Raw genomic sequence first — 17,152 nt, 5'->3', positions numbered from 1 at the left:
TATCTTATTTTTTTCCCCTGAGGCAACTGGGGTTAAGTGACTTGCCCAGGGTCACACACCAGGAAGTGTTAAGTGTCTGAGGCCAGATTTGAACTGAGGTCCTCTTCGCTGACTTCAGGGCTCTATCCACTGAGCCCCTAAATTTATCTTTATGACAGTGAAAATACTTATGTATTTATGAGGCATTTGGTATAAATTACATACCTGGGCTTTGGTGCTCTCCCCACATATCCATAAACTTCCTGAAGGTAACAGCCAGTGGTTCTACCAAACCTCCAAATGGAGGATCTGTCACTAGAATGAGTCCTACACCTTTATCTTCTTGCAAGAATTTTCTACAAGTTTCAAAACCTGCCTACAAAAGACAGAAATTCATTTTAAAACTTAGTATTGCAAATGAGTACTTAATCTTACTCAGACAAGCATGTGCCTAAAATAAGCTTCTGCTACCTTGTCATGAAAGTAAATACCCACATTGCCATCTCTGCAGGCTTCACTACTCTCCTCGAGGCCAAAAATGTTCTTGTTCAGGCTCCATATGGTGCTATCTTTGACTTCTCTTGGCAAACAGGTGTTTTGTTTGGTATTTTTAAAGCAGATTTCGACAGTTGACTATTCTAACATCAGAACTTGTCAGAGAACAAAACATTTGAAGCAATAATGTTCAAAAATTAAACTTGTTATTGATACAGAACCCCAAAAGCATTACCATTTCCTCACCAGTATCTCCTCTCCCAATTTCAGCAGACATCTATAGCTAGCATCTCTACTTTGCCAAACACAAGATCATAAATGCTCATTTTCAAGTTCTTTTATTATATTTAGAATGCTTCCATGTTACATACATTATAATCCTCTTAACATATACACAAAATACATCCTCTACAAAATTTTCCTATCCATTAAACTGTTCAGAAACACAATTACATCACTTTCTGAACATGTTGCCTAGAAGCCCTTTTCCTGGCACAGTCTCTATGATGTGTGTTTGTACATATGTGTATAATATCAGTTATTTTGGGAAAACAAAGCTATATAATTTTTTTTTTTTTTTTTTGTGGTAACAGGTCTTTTATTTCCTCAAACAAAACTACAGGTCTCAAAAATAAAATTTGAATCATTAGGTTATATAATTTCTAGAGCACTAACTTTACAGCACATTTCACATTTCAAGAAGTTTTTTGTAAGGGTAAAGCTCTACACTATAAGGATGCAAAATGAGAATAATTTTTGAGAACTCAATACATTTGTATATTTTCTCTATAATACCCTGGGTATTAATATAATATATAATATAATGTAATATAATACCCTGGGTATATAAATACCCTGTTCTATATTTGATTCAATTTAAAAGAAACACCTTTTTAAAACTTCAATATATATATCCTTTTTCCCCCTAAAAGAGTTTTTGTAAACTTCCAAATGGAACTCTTGTAGCAGAAAATGGCTGGTTTATTCATTCATTCACCAAGGAGGTTAATCACCATTCAATTCAGCTAAGTCATTTCTTCTGCTTATATTCTCATAAGGACTAGGGACAAATCCTTTCAAATTCTATATTCAATTCAACAAACATTTTTAAGCACCTACTTTGTGAAAAGCACTATAATAAGCACTGATGATATAAAGACAAAAATGAAAGGGTCCCCGTTCTCCACAGGAGTTATGATGTGCACAGAATTGAGGAAGAAAAAGAACACTGATCGGTTGTCAAGGAAAGGTCAGGAAAAAGCCCTCAAGTAGAAAGTAGCACCTGGGCTAAGGATCCTCTGGGCCTGCAGTGATGATAGAGATTGTTCAACAACAGAAGACAGACACAGAGAGAAGAGAGGATGTGGAGGTTGGGTTTTGGTTCAAGTATATAGTGCATGAAGGAAGATTACATGAAGTAATCCAGAAGAGTAGTGGGGGGGAGAGGGGCGCTGAAGGACCACACTGAAAAGTCTATGAAGAAAAACAATGAAGATATTCTGATCAGGTGAGTGATACAGTCATGTCTGTGCTGCAGGAACATTCATTTTCCAGTTTTATGGAAGACAGATATGGAAGAAAGATTGGAATCAGAGACAAATTAGGAGACAATCACAATAGTTTAAGTGGGAGTTGATAAGGAATTCAATTTGTGTGATGGCTCCATAAGTAAAAGAATGGCCCAGATGCAAGTGGCCAAGTTGACAAGAATTGACAGGGTAAGAGGAGTGAAGGGTCAAAGGCAACTCAACTGTTGCAAAGCTGATTATTAGTGAAAAGATGGTAATTCCTTCAAAAGAAATAAGAAAATTTGGAAGTGAAGTAAGTTTGTAAGGAAAATATTGAATTCTGTTACCCAGGTGATGTCCTGCAGGAAGCCAGAAGCATGGGAATTTAAGAGTAACTAGGTCTACATATACCAATTTGGGAGTCATCTTGAACCCAGGAGAGATGCCATTATTCTGAAAAAAGTATAAAAAGAGAAAAGGTCCAGCAGAGCCCTGAGTGATATCTATGCCTTGAGAAAAGGAACTGAATAAAGATCCATAAAAGAGGGCAGAGAAAAAAAATCCAGCGAGAAAAGAGTCACAAAAGACAAGGAAAGAGAAATAATCAGAAGGGTGATCTCTGGTGTTAAAAACTGGACAGAGGTCAAATAGGATGAGGACTGAGAAGAGGTCACTGGATTGAGTAGCTGATAACCTCGGGGAAAGCAATTTCAGTAAAGTGATAGGGTCAGGAAACAGTCCACAAAAGGTTGAGAAGTAAGTGGGAACTGAGGAAGCAGAGGCAACAAATAGATAAATTCTTCTAGGAGTTGGACTATCAAAGGGAACAAAGTTATAGGATAATAAAATGAGATAATGGCAAATGAAGGTAGTAGTTGGCAAGGAAAAAAAACCCAGTAGTTAAGATAAATTAAATAAGAGAAGGATCAAATGTTCAAATGGAAAGGACTTAGAAGGGATGGAAAGGGATGAGGTCAATGACATAAATAAAATTCTGTCAAGATAAAGGATGACTTCTTGCTCAAAGACTGGAATAAAGAAGTGAGGGATGGTTTAAAGAACTTTTTAGCAGGTGTATACAAGATAAGAGAGCTAATGGTAGATGGCCTTGATTTTCTCTCGGAAAATTAGGAAATGGGGCAGCTGGGTGGTGCAGTGTATAGAGCAGCAGCCCTGAAGTCAGAGGACCTGAGTTCAAATCTGGCCTCAGACACTTAACATTTCCTAGCTGTGTGACCCTGGGCAAGTCACTTACACTCCCCCCCCCCCCCCAAAAAAAATTAGGAAATGAAGTCCTCTGCTAAGAGGGAAAAGGATGGGAATGTCGCTGTCTTGAGGAGGGAAGGAAAGATCGAGAATAGATGCTGAAAGAAGTGTGAAAATCAACTGGGGAAACCCAAAAGTTTTGTTGACTAATAGTGAGTACTCAGTGAAGATCTGTAGGAAATCCAGTTGGCACATTTGTGAGACATTCTTGGGTAGTTTCCAGCAATGGTCAAACAGAAAGGCAACGGGGGCAGCTAATGCAGTGCTGGGCTTCAAAAAACAGTAACAGTAAGTTAAAGAAGTTGTCAAAGACCTGATCCAGAAGGATCAGGAAGGCGTAAAATAAGTGCCTACTGCTGCTCTTGGCCTAGCGCTCCTAATGCTCTCCCCTCGTCCTGCCATCCCATCAGAAGCTGGCCCTTCAGATTTCAGTCCCATAGGGGACAATGCCTTTCAGCCCCAGTGGCTCCGACTCCTTCCCCACTGGGCTCCTTGAGGGCAGGGACTATCTTGCCTGACTTTGTATCACTGGCACTGAGCACACTGCCCAGCAAAAAGGAAGTGTTTAGTCAGTGTTCTACCTACATAATACAGTGTGTTGGAAATCATTAGAGAAAGAAGATCCACTATTGGAGTGTCTGTCAGGATGTAATGGCTTCAGAAGAAATGGTTAAAAGTAAATGACACTTAATCAAGAAATAAGCATTTTAAATTCTTTAAAATTTTTTTCATCACTTATTTTTTTCCCAATTATATGTAAAAATTTGTTAACCTTCATTTTTTTTTTTTTATCATTTTGACTTTGAAATTCTCTCCTACCTACCCTTCCCTCCCCCATCACTGAGAAGGCAAACAATTTGATAAAGGTTATACATGTGCAGTCACGCAAAACATATTTCCATATTAGTCATGTTGTGAAAGAAAAAATAATTATTTTTTAACAGACAGGCTCAAGGTCAATTGGAATACAGCTGTTGAGCATCTGTAGAAAACAAGTGCTCATAAACCAAAGTTGCTCTCTCCACTGCTGCCAGGCCCTTCATCCGTGGCTATTGTTTTTTTTTTTTAGTATTCTTTAAACAACCACAATCATCAGCAGCTGGGTTTTCTAAGCCTTACTCCTTGAAGTGGCAACACTGATTCAACAACAAATTTATTATCTAAAAGGCTGCTCCTAAAATAGCCGAGGCCTAATGACATTTCTTTCTTCCAGTGAAGATGAAATGAAATCTGTCAGTCTCAGAAGTCCACTTAAACGACAACATCCATAATAAGAAATTAGAGAGAGAAAACTTCCTAGCAAAAACTGATAAAATGATCCCATCACTCTTTCCTTGCAAGCCTCTCTTGGGCATCCAAATTTAATCTTATTTGTATTTTGTCCCTAATGTTCAAAATTAAAAGGCAGAAGTACGATGGATATTGGAAATGTGTCTCTACTAAACTTCTTCCTAGTTCTAGTAATGCTGTCATTCAGCTTCGCTATGAAACCGGCTGAGACAAAGGTCCCTGTGAGAGGAGGAGGGCACAGGAGGGTCCAGAGGAACAAGTGTGCCCAGAACACAAAAACCAAAGGGAGGAAGGGCCAACCCTCAAAGAGAGGCAAAAAACAACACAGATAAGATGGGCAGGATGGGTAGAAACTCAAACTCAAACAAAGTGGGGAGAGGGGGGGACTAAGAAAGAGGCTCAAGATGCAGATTCTGGAAGGAGGCAGCGCTGGAACTGAGTCATGAAGAGAGAGGAGGCTTCCAAGAGGCAGACCTGAGGCCACCCATGCCCTGGGCCCACAAGGCTGCAGGGGGACCCGAGGAGGGCAGAAGGGTGGGGTCAGGGAAAGAGCCAAGCTCCACGGGCTTGAGATGCCCAAGAGTCTGCACTGAATCAAGCCCATAACACGGCCTCACTGGAGGAAACAGGCCCACCAGGATCATGGCGATCTAGGGGGCCCACACGCACTGCTCGATCCAGGCTGTCCCCAAAGCTTCAACACAGCTCACAACTGCCCTGAGACTTTTAGGACAGTGTGTGTGTGTGCATACACACAGCTGCCATACATTGGCAGACACACATATACAGACACAAAAAATTCTATGTCTCAGACACAGCGCACACAAACATCACATACACACTCACACAATCACACATCGGTTTCTGGAAGACAACGTATCAAAGAGCAGTTTGAGAGAAGCTGGCGATCCCTTGCCCTTTGCCCTTTGCTCTCAGGGATGCCCGGGTGCAGACCTAAGTGGGGAGGAGCCATCAATGAAGCCGAAGGCCAGTTGGTTACCAAGTGAGCATCCCTCTTTGGCTGAAAGAGAGAGATGGGGTGTCCCTAGGAGTGAAGGCTGAAAGGTGGAGCCTTGGGTGAGGGTTCTCCCAGCTCGGAGTGACATTTGCTGTGTCCATGGGAATGAGCCCTGGTACTCCCTGTGGGCCTGACCCTGCGCCAGCTCAAGATGTTTCCTGGGTCTTGGAAGCTCATCCACCAAGGAGAGGGGGAGCTGGGGTCCATGAAAATAGTTCGAGTTCTAGAATTAAGAGGCCCTGAGTTCGAATGCTGCCTCTGACCCCGGCATCTCATCTACACAATGAGGGGGGTTGGGCCCGGGGGCTTCTGAGGGCATTCCCATCTCCCTCCCATGTGCCCCAGGGACCTGAGCAAGCCTTCTACTACTACACTGTTCCACCTCAGACTTACTAACAAGTAAGCAAGGAAGATCCATTTTTCTGGCATCATGCTGAAATAAAAGGTCACCAAGTCATTTCTAAAAGGAAATCTGAGGCAAAATAATGAATTTTGAAGATGACAGGACTTTTAGAAATAAAAAGATTTGACAGTCTGCTTGTCCTAGAAAGCAATTAAATTATCAAAGACTTATTCACAATTTGTTCCCCAAACATAGGAATATTGAAACTCAAGGCTATCTGAGCTACCCCTCAAAGGTTACAGAATAAAGTAGGTTCTACAGAGGTGATGTTAATTAAAAAGACAGAAAATCAAGATTTTAGGGAAATTTATAGAGAACAGTCAAAGAAAGTTTGATTGTAGAAAAGGACAGTACCAAATTTGAGGCAGGTGGAACCTCAGGAAAAGACATTTTATAATTTAACATATTCATTTTACAGAGGAGATTATCTTAGGCTGAAGAAGTTAAGGGCCTAATACCGTGCAATAAGCCAACAGCAGAATTCAATCAAAATGTTAACGGTATTTTTGGCCCTCAAGATCAACTATTCCAACAGATGATAACCTTTTGAATGGTAATGGTTAAGAATTACAGTCACCTTTTCCGGTTATCCATAAGGAAATTAGATTTGTGGATTATCTACGGCTTGTGCCTATCTGATCCCTACAATCAAACAACAGAGTTCATGTATTTGATATCAGAGTCTGAATCTGAAGCTTTAGGAATATACACACATCAAATTTTGATCTAAACATGTAACTGAAATGCTCTTACACCACAGAGTTTCAAAAGCAAATATATATTATTTTTCACTATTCACTATTTTATATCATCTGGACCTTTGTTCCTCTCACATAGTTTTGTCAAATTCTGTTATTAAGAAATTTTCAAAAAAGTACCAATAAAGGATGACTAAGGCATTCAATTTATAAGTCAATACAATTTAGTAATTGAAGTAAGCGCAACTATATTGTTGTGTATTTTGGTGAAAATGCACTCTCTGTAAGGCAAAGATCTAGTTTATCTACTGCTCATGCTACTATTTTTTCAGAGGAAAAAACCCCACAGGCCTGTAGCTTTTTAAAAGATAAATGTTGGTATAAGTGATTATATGAAGAGGCTTTAAAATCTCACCATGGGTTGGCAAAAAAGACATTCAAAGTTTTGCCTCTTTGTCCAATTTTCAATTGGGAGAAAAAAAACAACAACCTTTAATTTTGTTATTCTGCAAAGAGTGTGGATCTCATTTTGCAGTGCCAAAGGTATACTTTTGGGGGGGAAAATTTCTTTAAAATGATCATTTTTATTTTATTTTGCTTTTGTACCACTTTAAGCTCAATTAGTTAGCCAATAATGTTAACCAAAATATCTCATTTTGGGGGGATTTACATGATCAAGTTATACTTTATTAAGTTAGCAAACACCATGTTGGACTTACAAGTAAAAAAATAGTCACGGTTCTTACCTTTCCATCAAAGAAATGATGATTAAACATATTGTAATGGCAGAAGCTCTCTTCTGTATAAAACTGTGAATACCTATAAAATAATTTTTGTTAGGTTATTTGAATAATGGCAAATATTTTGGAGCAAACATTTTCAAACAATTAATTTAAAGGATTTGTGATAGGTATTTTCAGTATCAAAATAACATTTGGTCTTTGCCTGGATTTGATTATTCCCCACCATCCTTTCATCTGAGGAAATCAAAGTGTTTTCCAAACATCAAACTAACTAACAATAACTAGAGATAGAAAATATCGTGTTATTATGTCCTTCTATTCAGGTATTGTTATATACATAATAAACCCCACGAATTTACTCAAGTGCAAGAAGTAAGTGGCAAAGCTAAAGAATAGCTCAGTATGAAATGCAAACATTCTTTCTGCCTGATAAGTAGATGTATAAAAAATTACCTGGGTCATTCAACATACAAATTAAAGTCAAGGTATAATAGCAAATAAAAATGGATTTTTTTTTTTTTTTTGCATTATACATATTTAGCAACTTTAGAAAGTACTGCACTACTGCATTTGATTAGCATTAGTTAGTCATATTCACTTGTGATTAACAATGAAAAAATAAATATTTAACATTTTTTTATTTCCAATATTAATCAACTCAGCTTTATATTTAATGGCTATCAATACAAAAAAGTTGATACATACTAGATTCAGTGCAATCAGCACCTATAAAAGATAATATATTTTTACTTTCTAACATTTTACTTTCTAACAAATCCTCTAATTTATTTAAAAGTATAATCAAGTAGACCTTTTTTAGAAAAGGACAATTGTTTAATATTCCTTTAATTACTGTTAAACAAAGAATAAAAAAGGGAAATATACCCTCACCAAAGATATCAGGCAGGATTTTTTGGACATGGTCCAAGATGGATTCCCTATACAATGGTGAGGTTACAACTTATAGAAGATTCTGTGCTGCAATAAGGATCACTCAGGATCTAGCAACTTCCATATTAAAGGATTGAAGGGCAAGGAATCTGAAGTTTCGAAAGGCAAAAGAACTTGGGATGCAGCCAAGAATAAACTACCCAGCTAAGCTGAGCATTTTCTTCCAGGGAAGAAGATGGACGTTCAATGAAAATTCCATTTATTTCTAATAAGAAAACCAGAGCTAAACAAAAAAATCTGACCTCCAAATACAGGACTCAAGAGAAGCATTTAAAAAAAAAAAAAGAACTCTTAAGCTGTATTTCTGTTACAGGCATACATAATGAGTGCATGTATAATTTGATTTTACTGTTATAATACCAAAAAAAAAAAAAAAAAAAAAGGGAATTAAAAGTGAAAAGGGGATTGTATTAGAAGATCCTATGCTGAGTGTAGCACATCCCTGGGCCCCCTTAAGAGAAACCAGCCTAACAAGCTGGATAGGAAAAATTAAAAGGACAAAATGTGATTATCACACAGATACAATACAGAGTTAGATAGATGGCTGGTTCGCTAAGTTAGTCCATTAATAAAAAATACATCTGAGCACTGCACATTGGAAGAATTAAGAGACTGGGCTAGATTGAATTTGGGAAGCCAAACAAGGTAACGATCCAAAGATACTTCTGAGCACAAACTTCATCTTTTAAACATATTCTCCCACAAGTGACAATGATGCTACTGTGGTGTAGACTGAGGAATGCTGCAACCTTCAAAGAGTTGAATTGCAAATGACTCAAAGAATAACAGAAAAGTGGATGTGAACACAAGTAACATGTTTCAAAGTATGACCTACACTCAAGAAGTGGCAGATGGAATAAAATCTTGGAAATGAATCATCAAAAAAGAAAATGGATTGGACACAAGGCAAAAGCAAGCAATGGTATCTAGTAAAAGCAGGGATGTTCATCTTCCAATGGACAGCTGGGGGTTCTAGTGAGACCTATGAAATCTAAAAAGACTTAGAGCATGTAAGGTAGAAACATGGGTAGGTCTCTATGGAGAAAATGGGCAAGAGAGAAACATGGACTAGAAACAAAAAAGATAAGATAGAAAAAAGTTGCAATATGCACTAATGGAGGGACTAACCATACTGAGGAAATCAATTTAATCAGAAGCAATGAAATTTTGAAGGACAACCCAATTACTTTATTCAATAATCTTAAGGTGAATATATTGAATGTTTTTCCCAGAAATCCTTGGAAATGGTATTTACTTACACTGTAGGTCTTAAAACAAACAAATAAATAAAAACCAAACTATTGTTTCAAGCCTTTTACTCCTATAATCTATCCCTGTGATGGCTGTTAAAGAGATTTCTCTTTTTTCCCCCACATTATTTTAAATATTTTTTTCCAATTGCATGTAAAAATAATTTAAATTTTAAAAAAATAATAGCTTTTTATTTTTCAAAATACATGGAATGATAGTTTTTAACCCTTGTAAAACCTTGTGTTCCAAGTTTTTCTCCTTCCTTCTCAAAGTTTATGCCACCAAAGCACAAACTCTAACAAAACTTACCAAATTAGAAATAGTTCAAGTAACAATGCAAAGGCAGACTGTGTGTGATTTCCAGTTCTATCCAAATTAAGAATAGAGAAACTTATCACTAATGAATTAAATACTTGGTGCTGAATGTTCCTCAAGTCTATTTAAGAGCTCCATCTCTCCCCTTGCCAACTTCCATTTCTAGCAATGATAGTTGAGAAGCAGAGATGGGGGAGGGGATGGCACATGCAGCACCTCCCCCCCTCAAAAAAAAAATCAGTTTTTACATTATTTATAAATATTCATTGAACTCTTAGTATTTGAAATGTGACGTCTTTGTTCAACAACCAAAGAGGTAATATACTGTGAGAGGAACTGAACGCCGTAGAAGAACAAAAGACTTCTATGAAGATAAATGCACTTTATGTGCTATCGCCTATTGCAAAGGAAGAAAAAATTCTATGAAGAACTTGATGAGAATGTCCGAATCAAGTCGCCAAAGACAATGATACCTGGTCAGATTGATGTGAATTGAGGGTGAGCACAGAGAAGACAGCCAAAAAATTTGTTCGGAATTAAGAAGGAAATAAGGGCCAAAAGCTTGGATACTACTTGGGAGGTTCACCGCCGTATGTCATGAACCCTTCCTTAAAAAAGAGGAAGAAGATACCTCATGAAAAAAAGAATCAAATGTTATTTTAAAAAGTGGAAACGAATTAAATAATCCAACAGACAGGAAAACGATTACCAAGTGAGGAGTCATTTCTGACTCTGTATATGTAGTCTGATCACAGACTACTTAGTACTAAGGGGAAAATCCATACCAAATTAGGAAGATGATATGAAGACATAGCATACAATTATAAAAGCTTCAGTCCTATTCAAATAAGCTATTAACTGAAAAATAGTAATTGGCTGAAGAAAATGACATCAACTGATGATCTTCATTTATAATAGACATTTAACCAATGTAAAACAGTCACTATCACAGGGGGCCCAGGAATGGACTCAGCCAAGAAACAGTTAATCAACTTGCCAAAGAGAGACAATTGGCAGCCAAGGGCAACACTAGCTTAGAATAAGACTTATTTGGAAAAGAAGGTAGGAAATTACTAGCAATACATTGCCTCACAGAACAATTAAAAGCCATGAAGGGAAAAATAAGGTTACAGAAAGTTGATGTCATACTCAATGAAATCAGAATCTAGAGTACTGGTAGATTAAATTAAAAGGACAACAAATGGACGTAAACCAAAACAGATCTTCCAGGATTTCTAGAGCAATTTCATCTTCAATGGCAGATGAACCACCTTACACACACACAAACACTCACACACACACTATATGAGGAAACACAAATGGCAATTAAAAAGATGAAGTAAGGAAGTGCCACTTGCCTAAATAAAGATCAGAATAAATTCACATAAGAAATAATGATTTTGAAAGCATCAAGGGAACAATTCTTTCAAAGTATATCAAAAGAAGGGAAGACACCAAATGTCTGGGATGGTATTATTATCAAAAATGACCAAGAGGACATCAGCAAAGAATGATCCATATATCTGTTTTCATTACTTATGATATTCATGAGAATGATTTTACATATGGCTAGAAAAGGAGATGAGCTGGTTATGCAGAGAGAATGATGGACAACTCAAGTCTGACACTAGAACTCATGAAATCTTAAAAGACTTTTTCCCCCCTTGAGGCTATTGGGGTTAAGTGATTTGCCCAGGTTCACACAGCTAGGAAGTGTTAAGTGTCTGGGGTCAGATTTAAACTCAGGTCCTCCTGATTTCAGGGCTTGTGCTCTATCCACTGCCCCACATAGCTGCCCCTCTTAAAAGACTTTTAAAGGTCTTCAAAAGAAACCCTTCAGTGGCTTGGGGAAGATTTTTATGAGAGAGTATGGAAAGGCACAGGATGAAAAGGTCTAGATGGGTTATGAAATGCACCACTGGGAAGAGTCTCTAAAAGACTGTGGTTATAGCATTCTGGAAGCACTGAAGACATTTTTTAATTCTAAATAGTTTCTTAAATTGAAATTTGTTTCCCCTCAGATTTGTGGAAAAAGGAGTTTCAAGAATAGAAGTCCAGGATGAGGAATTTCAGTATGGAACGTCCTTCTACCTACTATAATCTTATAGTTGTATGGGGCACTAAAGGGTTAAGTGTCCTGCCCATGTTCACAAAGCAAGTTGGGTGAGATGCAAAACTTAAATCTAGGTTTTCCAACTCCAATGTTACTCCTCTAGCCTTCTACTACATCATGTTGCCATTCCTGAACTACTTATACTATATTAGTGAACCACATTAAAAACAAAAGCCCTCTGGAACTCATAGGCTCTATCTCATAGGCTTCCTGAAGGGCTGCACCTGAATGATCCACATTCTATACTAATTCTATAGTAATCAGATGACCATATCCAATGGCTAATCATCTTGTTGAATGGAGGGCCCAGGTGGAAAGTCTGGAAAAATCCAAGGAAATCCGAACTGACTTGATTTAAAACCAGAAATTGCTGATAGCATGCTAGAACTTCTGACTCCCCTTTTGCTACTGGTGAATGGCTATTATATTAGACACCCTTAGTCTTTCCTAGTCATGCCATTATTGCTATACAGTTTTTCATCATGTTTAAACCAATATTCTTCCTCCTATGGTTAAAACCCATTTCCTCTCATTCTGTAATGCGAGCAGATGCAAAACAACTGGTCCCCATTCTCTATATAATATTTCCTAGCATTTCTGAATACAATGTTAACACGTCTACTCACAACTAAAAAGTTGTATACTGATGAGATGAACAAAGGGCCCAGAGAAAAGGAAAATATTTAAAATATGGCTTAATTTAAGTGGACATGAAGAAATAAACATAATGTCATTGTTAATGACCATCTCACAAAGATGTAGTATAATGATTAACTCAATTTTAAACTATTTGTTTTCAATAGATAATATGCAAATAAAATAGCTAACAGGAAAGTCATAACTACAAGAAGCTATCCTGAAGTTGATAGTTTTCTTCTGCTTTCAAAGGCTAGAAAAAGATATATTTGTTACATCACCTTATCTTTTTTCATTGTTCATAAAAAGATTAATATCTTCTTTTAATAACATCCATTTGATCTTTTTTAAATTAAGAACTAGATAAAAATAGTATCATGGGACACCTGGACAAAATATTAAAGGCAGCAATGGAGAGAAAAACCAAGATTTCCGTTCCAAGCTTTCATCAAGTTACAAACAAGTGAGCATAATTATTCATATTTTAAATTATGAAAAATCACTCAACAATGCCCTCTTAAAATGAAATTGGCCACAAAGAATTATTCTCTACACTGAATAAGGCAAACAAAACCAATCAGGGATGAATGCACTAGAAAGCCACTCAAAAGGACATTCATTTAATTTGGCCATTCATTCTCTTTAAATAAGAGTCAGTTACCAAATATGAAACATGTACTATACACAGGAAATGTAATCAAGAACTGAATGAAATTAGTTCATGAGATCAACCTAAGAGATTCATTTTTTAAAAATAACTATATCCAGATGATAGGTTGCCAAATACAGTTTCATATCTTCTAAGCTAAATTTGTAATTAAAGCTTGCAGGAATCTATCTTGTGGCAAATATTAACTCTACTTTTCCCAAAAAAGAATCCTTAGGCCATAGGCTTATAACAAAAATGAAAATATAATCAGTCTCAGGTTGTTGTAATCACATCTAGTGACTGCTAGATGCTACCTACACAAGGATTCCAACATACAGTATTCTAATATACAATATTCCACGGATCTGTCATAGGAATGGGGAGGTGACATCTCCTCCATTAATGCTAATCACAAACCTTTGTAAATAGTCTTTGAGAGTTTCTGTGGTTAAAAATTGTATGTTTTTGCTGGTAACCTGGTGGTCAGCCTCTTTTGCATTTAGCAAGTTGACCCCTGGACGAGACTCGATTTCAAGTTTGATAGTACCTACCAAAGTTTACCGCCCCTAGAGATCCACCATCACCTCTGTGCCACAGTGAGAGAGTCAGCTGATGGACAAACTTGCCACTCGTGCTAACCCCCGACACTGGGATTTGTTGCAAAGTCATACAAGACTATATACTTAAATCACAGTGTGAAGACAATCCTTATTTTGACTTCATTTGTGGTTACAAATGTGTTTCTAACTGGGGCAAACCAATAGACAATATTCTCAAAAAGGAAAGTCACAAGGCAGGGGATTAAAAAAGCAATATCCACTATTGACAACATAATGTGAACATCAAATACAACTATTTACATACAAGCATACTTGGAAGGCGGTCCTAGAGTGAAGGCACCAGCTGTTGGGGAGACTGTGAAAGTTCTCCTGTTAAAGATGGGGTCTACAGGGAGCCTAAGGGGCAGAGAGGGGAATGTTCCAGGTATGAAGTACAGACCGGCCCAGGAGATGGAGCGCCATGGGGGGTGGGCTGGCAAGGAGGCAACGTCCCTGAATTACGGAGCACATCTGGAAAGGCAGCCAGTGCCCAGCTTACTAAGGGCCAAACAAACGGCTCTATTTCATCCTGGAGCTAACAGGAAGTCATAGGAGTTCCCTGAAAAGAGAAGCAACAGGGGTGGGCCCACATTTTAGGGAGACCACTTTGGGGGCTGAATGAAAAGGGGCTAGAAGCAAGAGGGCTGTGGGACAGGTTGGAGGGGATGAAGTGAATGTGCAAATAGGCAGATACAGAAAAGATAATGGCCGAGCAGAAACAAGGTTTGACAATAGAACAGATTAGGTCGGGGGTGAGAGGGACCCTGAGGTTTGGAGCTGGGGCACTAGGAAGAGGGGGTGCTCTCAACAGTATGAGACAAGCTGGGAAGAGGAATGAGCTACAGGGGAAGGATAACTGAGCTGGAATGCTCAAAGAACAGTCAATCAAAATGTCCAGCAGGCAGCTGGGGATGGGTGGCAGTGACTCAGGAGAGGGATTAGGGTGGAACACATTATGTGGGAACACATATGTGGGATTCGGCTGCTCGGGCTCCATGACTGAACCCTTTGATGAGGTCACCAAATGAAATGCACGGAGGAAGAAGGGGAGTGAGTCCGGTGTAAAGCGCTGGGGTCCGTAGAGGGCCTGGTGGGACAAGCAGGAGTACCAGAGAGAACTGGGCTGTGGAGTCTCAGCATGGAGGCAGCATCCAGGAGGAGAGAGCCCTCATCAGGGCCAGGGAGGAGCAGGACTGAGGAAAAGGCCCAAAGCTTTGTTAAATAAGAGATGGCAGATGAGTGTGGAAGGAACAGCTGCTGCTGAGCAACGGGGTCAGGAGAAGAGATGAGTGTGTGGAGAGAGAGAGAGAGAGATATGAGCACAAGGACAGTGAGACGAGCACACTGAGAGCGAGACAAGCACACACAGAGAGAGGAGCACACAGAGAGAGCTTTCCCAAGAGTCCAGTCAAGAGACAAGACAGAGAGGGAACGAGCAGGATGCTCAGCTCAAGCCAAGGGTTCTTAAAGACAGAGACCACCTGGGATGTCTGCAAGCAGGAGAAGGGAGAGAGCCAGAGACTGAAAAGTAGTAAATATAGTAGTGGGAGCAACACTGCTGCTTCCTGAAGGAGATGGGATCAAGTGTGCAGGTGGAGAAGCTGACCTTGGCCAAAAGAAAGGCCTCCTCTCCTGAAGGGGAGGATGGTGTATGCAGGAAGACAGGAGAAGGGAGAAAATAAAACACTCAGAGAATGGGCTCCATATTCTCAGTGAATAATGCACTGCTGCTGAGAGCTGTGAACTGATCCAGTCATTATAGAGCAATTTGGAACTGTGCCAAAGACATCATAAAAGGGGAAAGGGCCACACCTTTGTGAAAATGTTTGCAGCAGCTCTTTTTATAGCAACAAAAAATTGGAAATCGAGTGGATGCCCATCAACTGGGTAATGGCTTAATAAGTTGTAGTATATAAATGTAATAGGATGCTATTGTTCTGTAAGAAATGATCAGCAGGCTGATTTCAGAAAAGCCTGGAAAGACTTACATGGACTTGATGCTGAGTGATGTGAGCGGAACCAGGAGAACACTGTGGACATTAACAACTAGATTATGAGATAACTAGGATAAACTTAGCTCCTCTCAGCAATGCAGTGATCCAAGATAATTCCAAGCTTGAGACAGAAAATGCCATCTACATCCAGAGAAAGGATCATGGAGACTGAATGCAGATTGAAACATACAATTCTTACCTTTTTGTGGTTTGCTTTTTCTTTCTCATGGTTTTTCCCTTTTGTTCTGACTTTTCTTTCAGAACACAACTTTGTACACATATATAACCCATATCAGATTGCCTGCTATTCTTGGGGAAGGGGAGTTAACTGAGGGAGGGAAAAAAATCTGGAACTCAAAATCTTATAAAAAGGAATTTTGAAAATTATCCTCACATGTAATTGAAAAAATAAAATATTGAAATTAAAAAAAAATAAAATGTGTAGAAAGAAGAGGGGAAAAAAAAATGTTTTCAGTGAAATATTAACAAAGCCCTTATCTGAGAGGGGGAAGAAAGGGTATGCCATGGAAGCACTTGAGGAGAAAGAAAAAAGTTTGCAATAGGCAGCAAATGAAATTAGAACAAATCAATTATTCTCTAGTTGGTCTTCACCTTCACTCCAATAAGCAGCCAATGGAGGGAAATAAACTCTTCTCCAGATGAAATGGACCAAAAAAAATATGTTTTGATAGAACTTGAAAATTTGGTGACGAAGCAAAATTCTACAAATTCTTGTCTAAGTAAGAAGGAGTTCAGCATTCATTTCAGGATAAAATGAATGAGAAGTTTCACTCATAGGAAACCAAAGAATAACAGACTTTAAAAACAAGCCAGGACTACATTCTGTCGGAAACAGATTAGGCAAAGCACAGGAATAGAATAGATTTTGTCTCTCAAGAGACAAAATCTAACAGAATCAGCATCGAGTTCTCATGTCTAACAGCCAAAAAGTTATCTCAAAAACAACTACTGCCTTTGAGACCCAGCTTGAAGGGAAAAGAGAGATAATAAAAAAACTAAATAAAGAAAATTGCAAAAACCAGGAGATGTTTGGGAAAAAAGAACAAATATTATGTCTTGTAAACCTACCTAAAATCAATATCCAGCAGAAGGCTTTTAACGTCAGACTCCTTGTCGCCTGATGCTTTCAATCTGATCAGCTCATGCAGCCTGAAGCAATTAATGAAAGCAATTTAGTAAGAAATTACCAACACCACAGACAGCAAAAAAACCCAAAACAAACA

At 38.4% G+C, this 17,152-nt stretch overlaps 1 protein-coding gene across 1 annotated transcript in view; it reads right to left on the bottom strand.

Annotated features, from left to right (window-relative positions):
* ZCCHC4 (zinc finger CCHC-type containing 4) overlaps positions 1–17,152 on the bottom strand; it is a 49,237-nt gene that overhangs the window by 21,309 nt on the left and 10,776 nt on the right. The window contains exons 5-7 of the mRNA XM_003773341.4: positions 16,998–17,078; positions 7,404–7,476; positions 205–355 (exon numbers count right to left, since the gene is read on the bottom strand). Coding sequence (XP_003773389.1) covers positions 205–355; positions 7,404–7,476; positions 16,998–17,078 — 305 coding nt within the window. The remainder of the gene's footprint in view (positions 1–204; positions 356–7,403; positions 7,477–16,997; positions 17,079–17,152) is intronic.

The sequence above is a fragment of the Sarcophilus harrisii genome, chromosome 6 (assembly GCF_902635505.1).
Source record: "Sarcophilus harrisii chromosome 6, mSarHar1.11, whole genome shotgun sequence".
NCBI classification, from domain to species: Eukaryota; Metazoa; Chordata; class Mammalia; order Dasyuromorphia; family Dasyuridae; genus Sarcophilus; species Sarcophilus harrisii.
The sequence above is the reverse complement of the archived record's forward strand: the minus strand, read 5'-3'. Positions and strand labels throughout refer to the sequence as shown.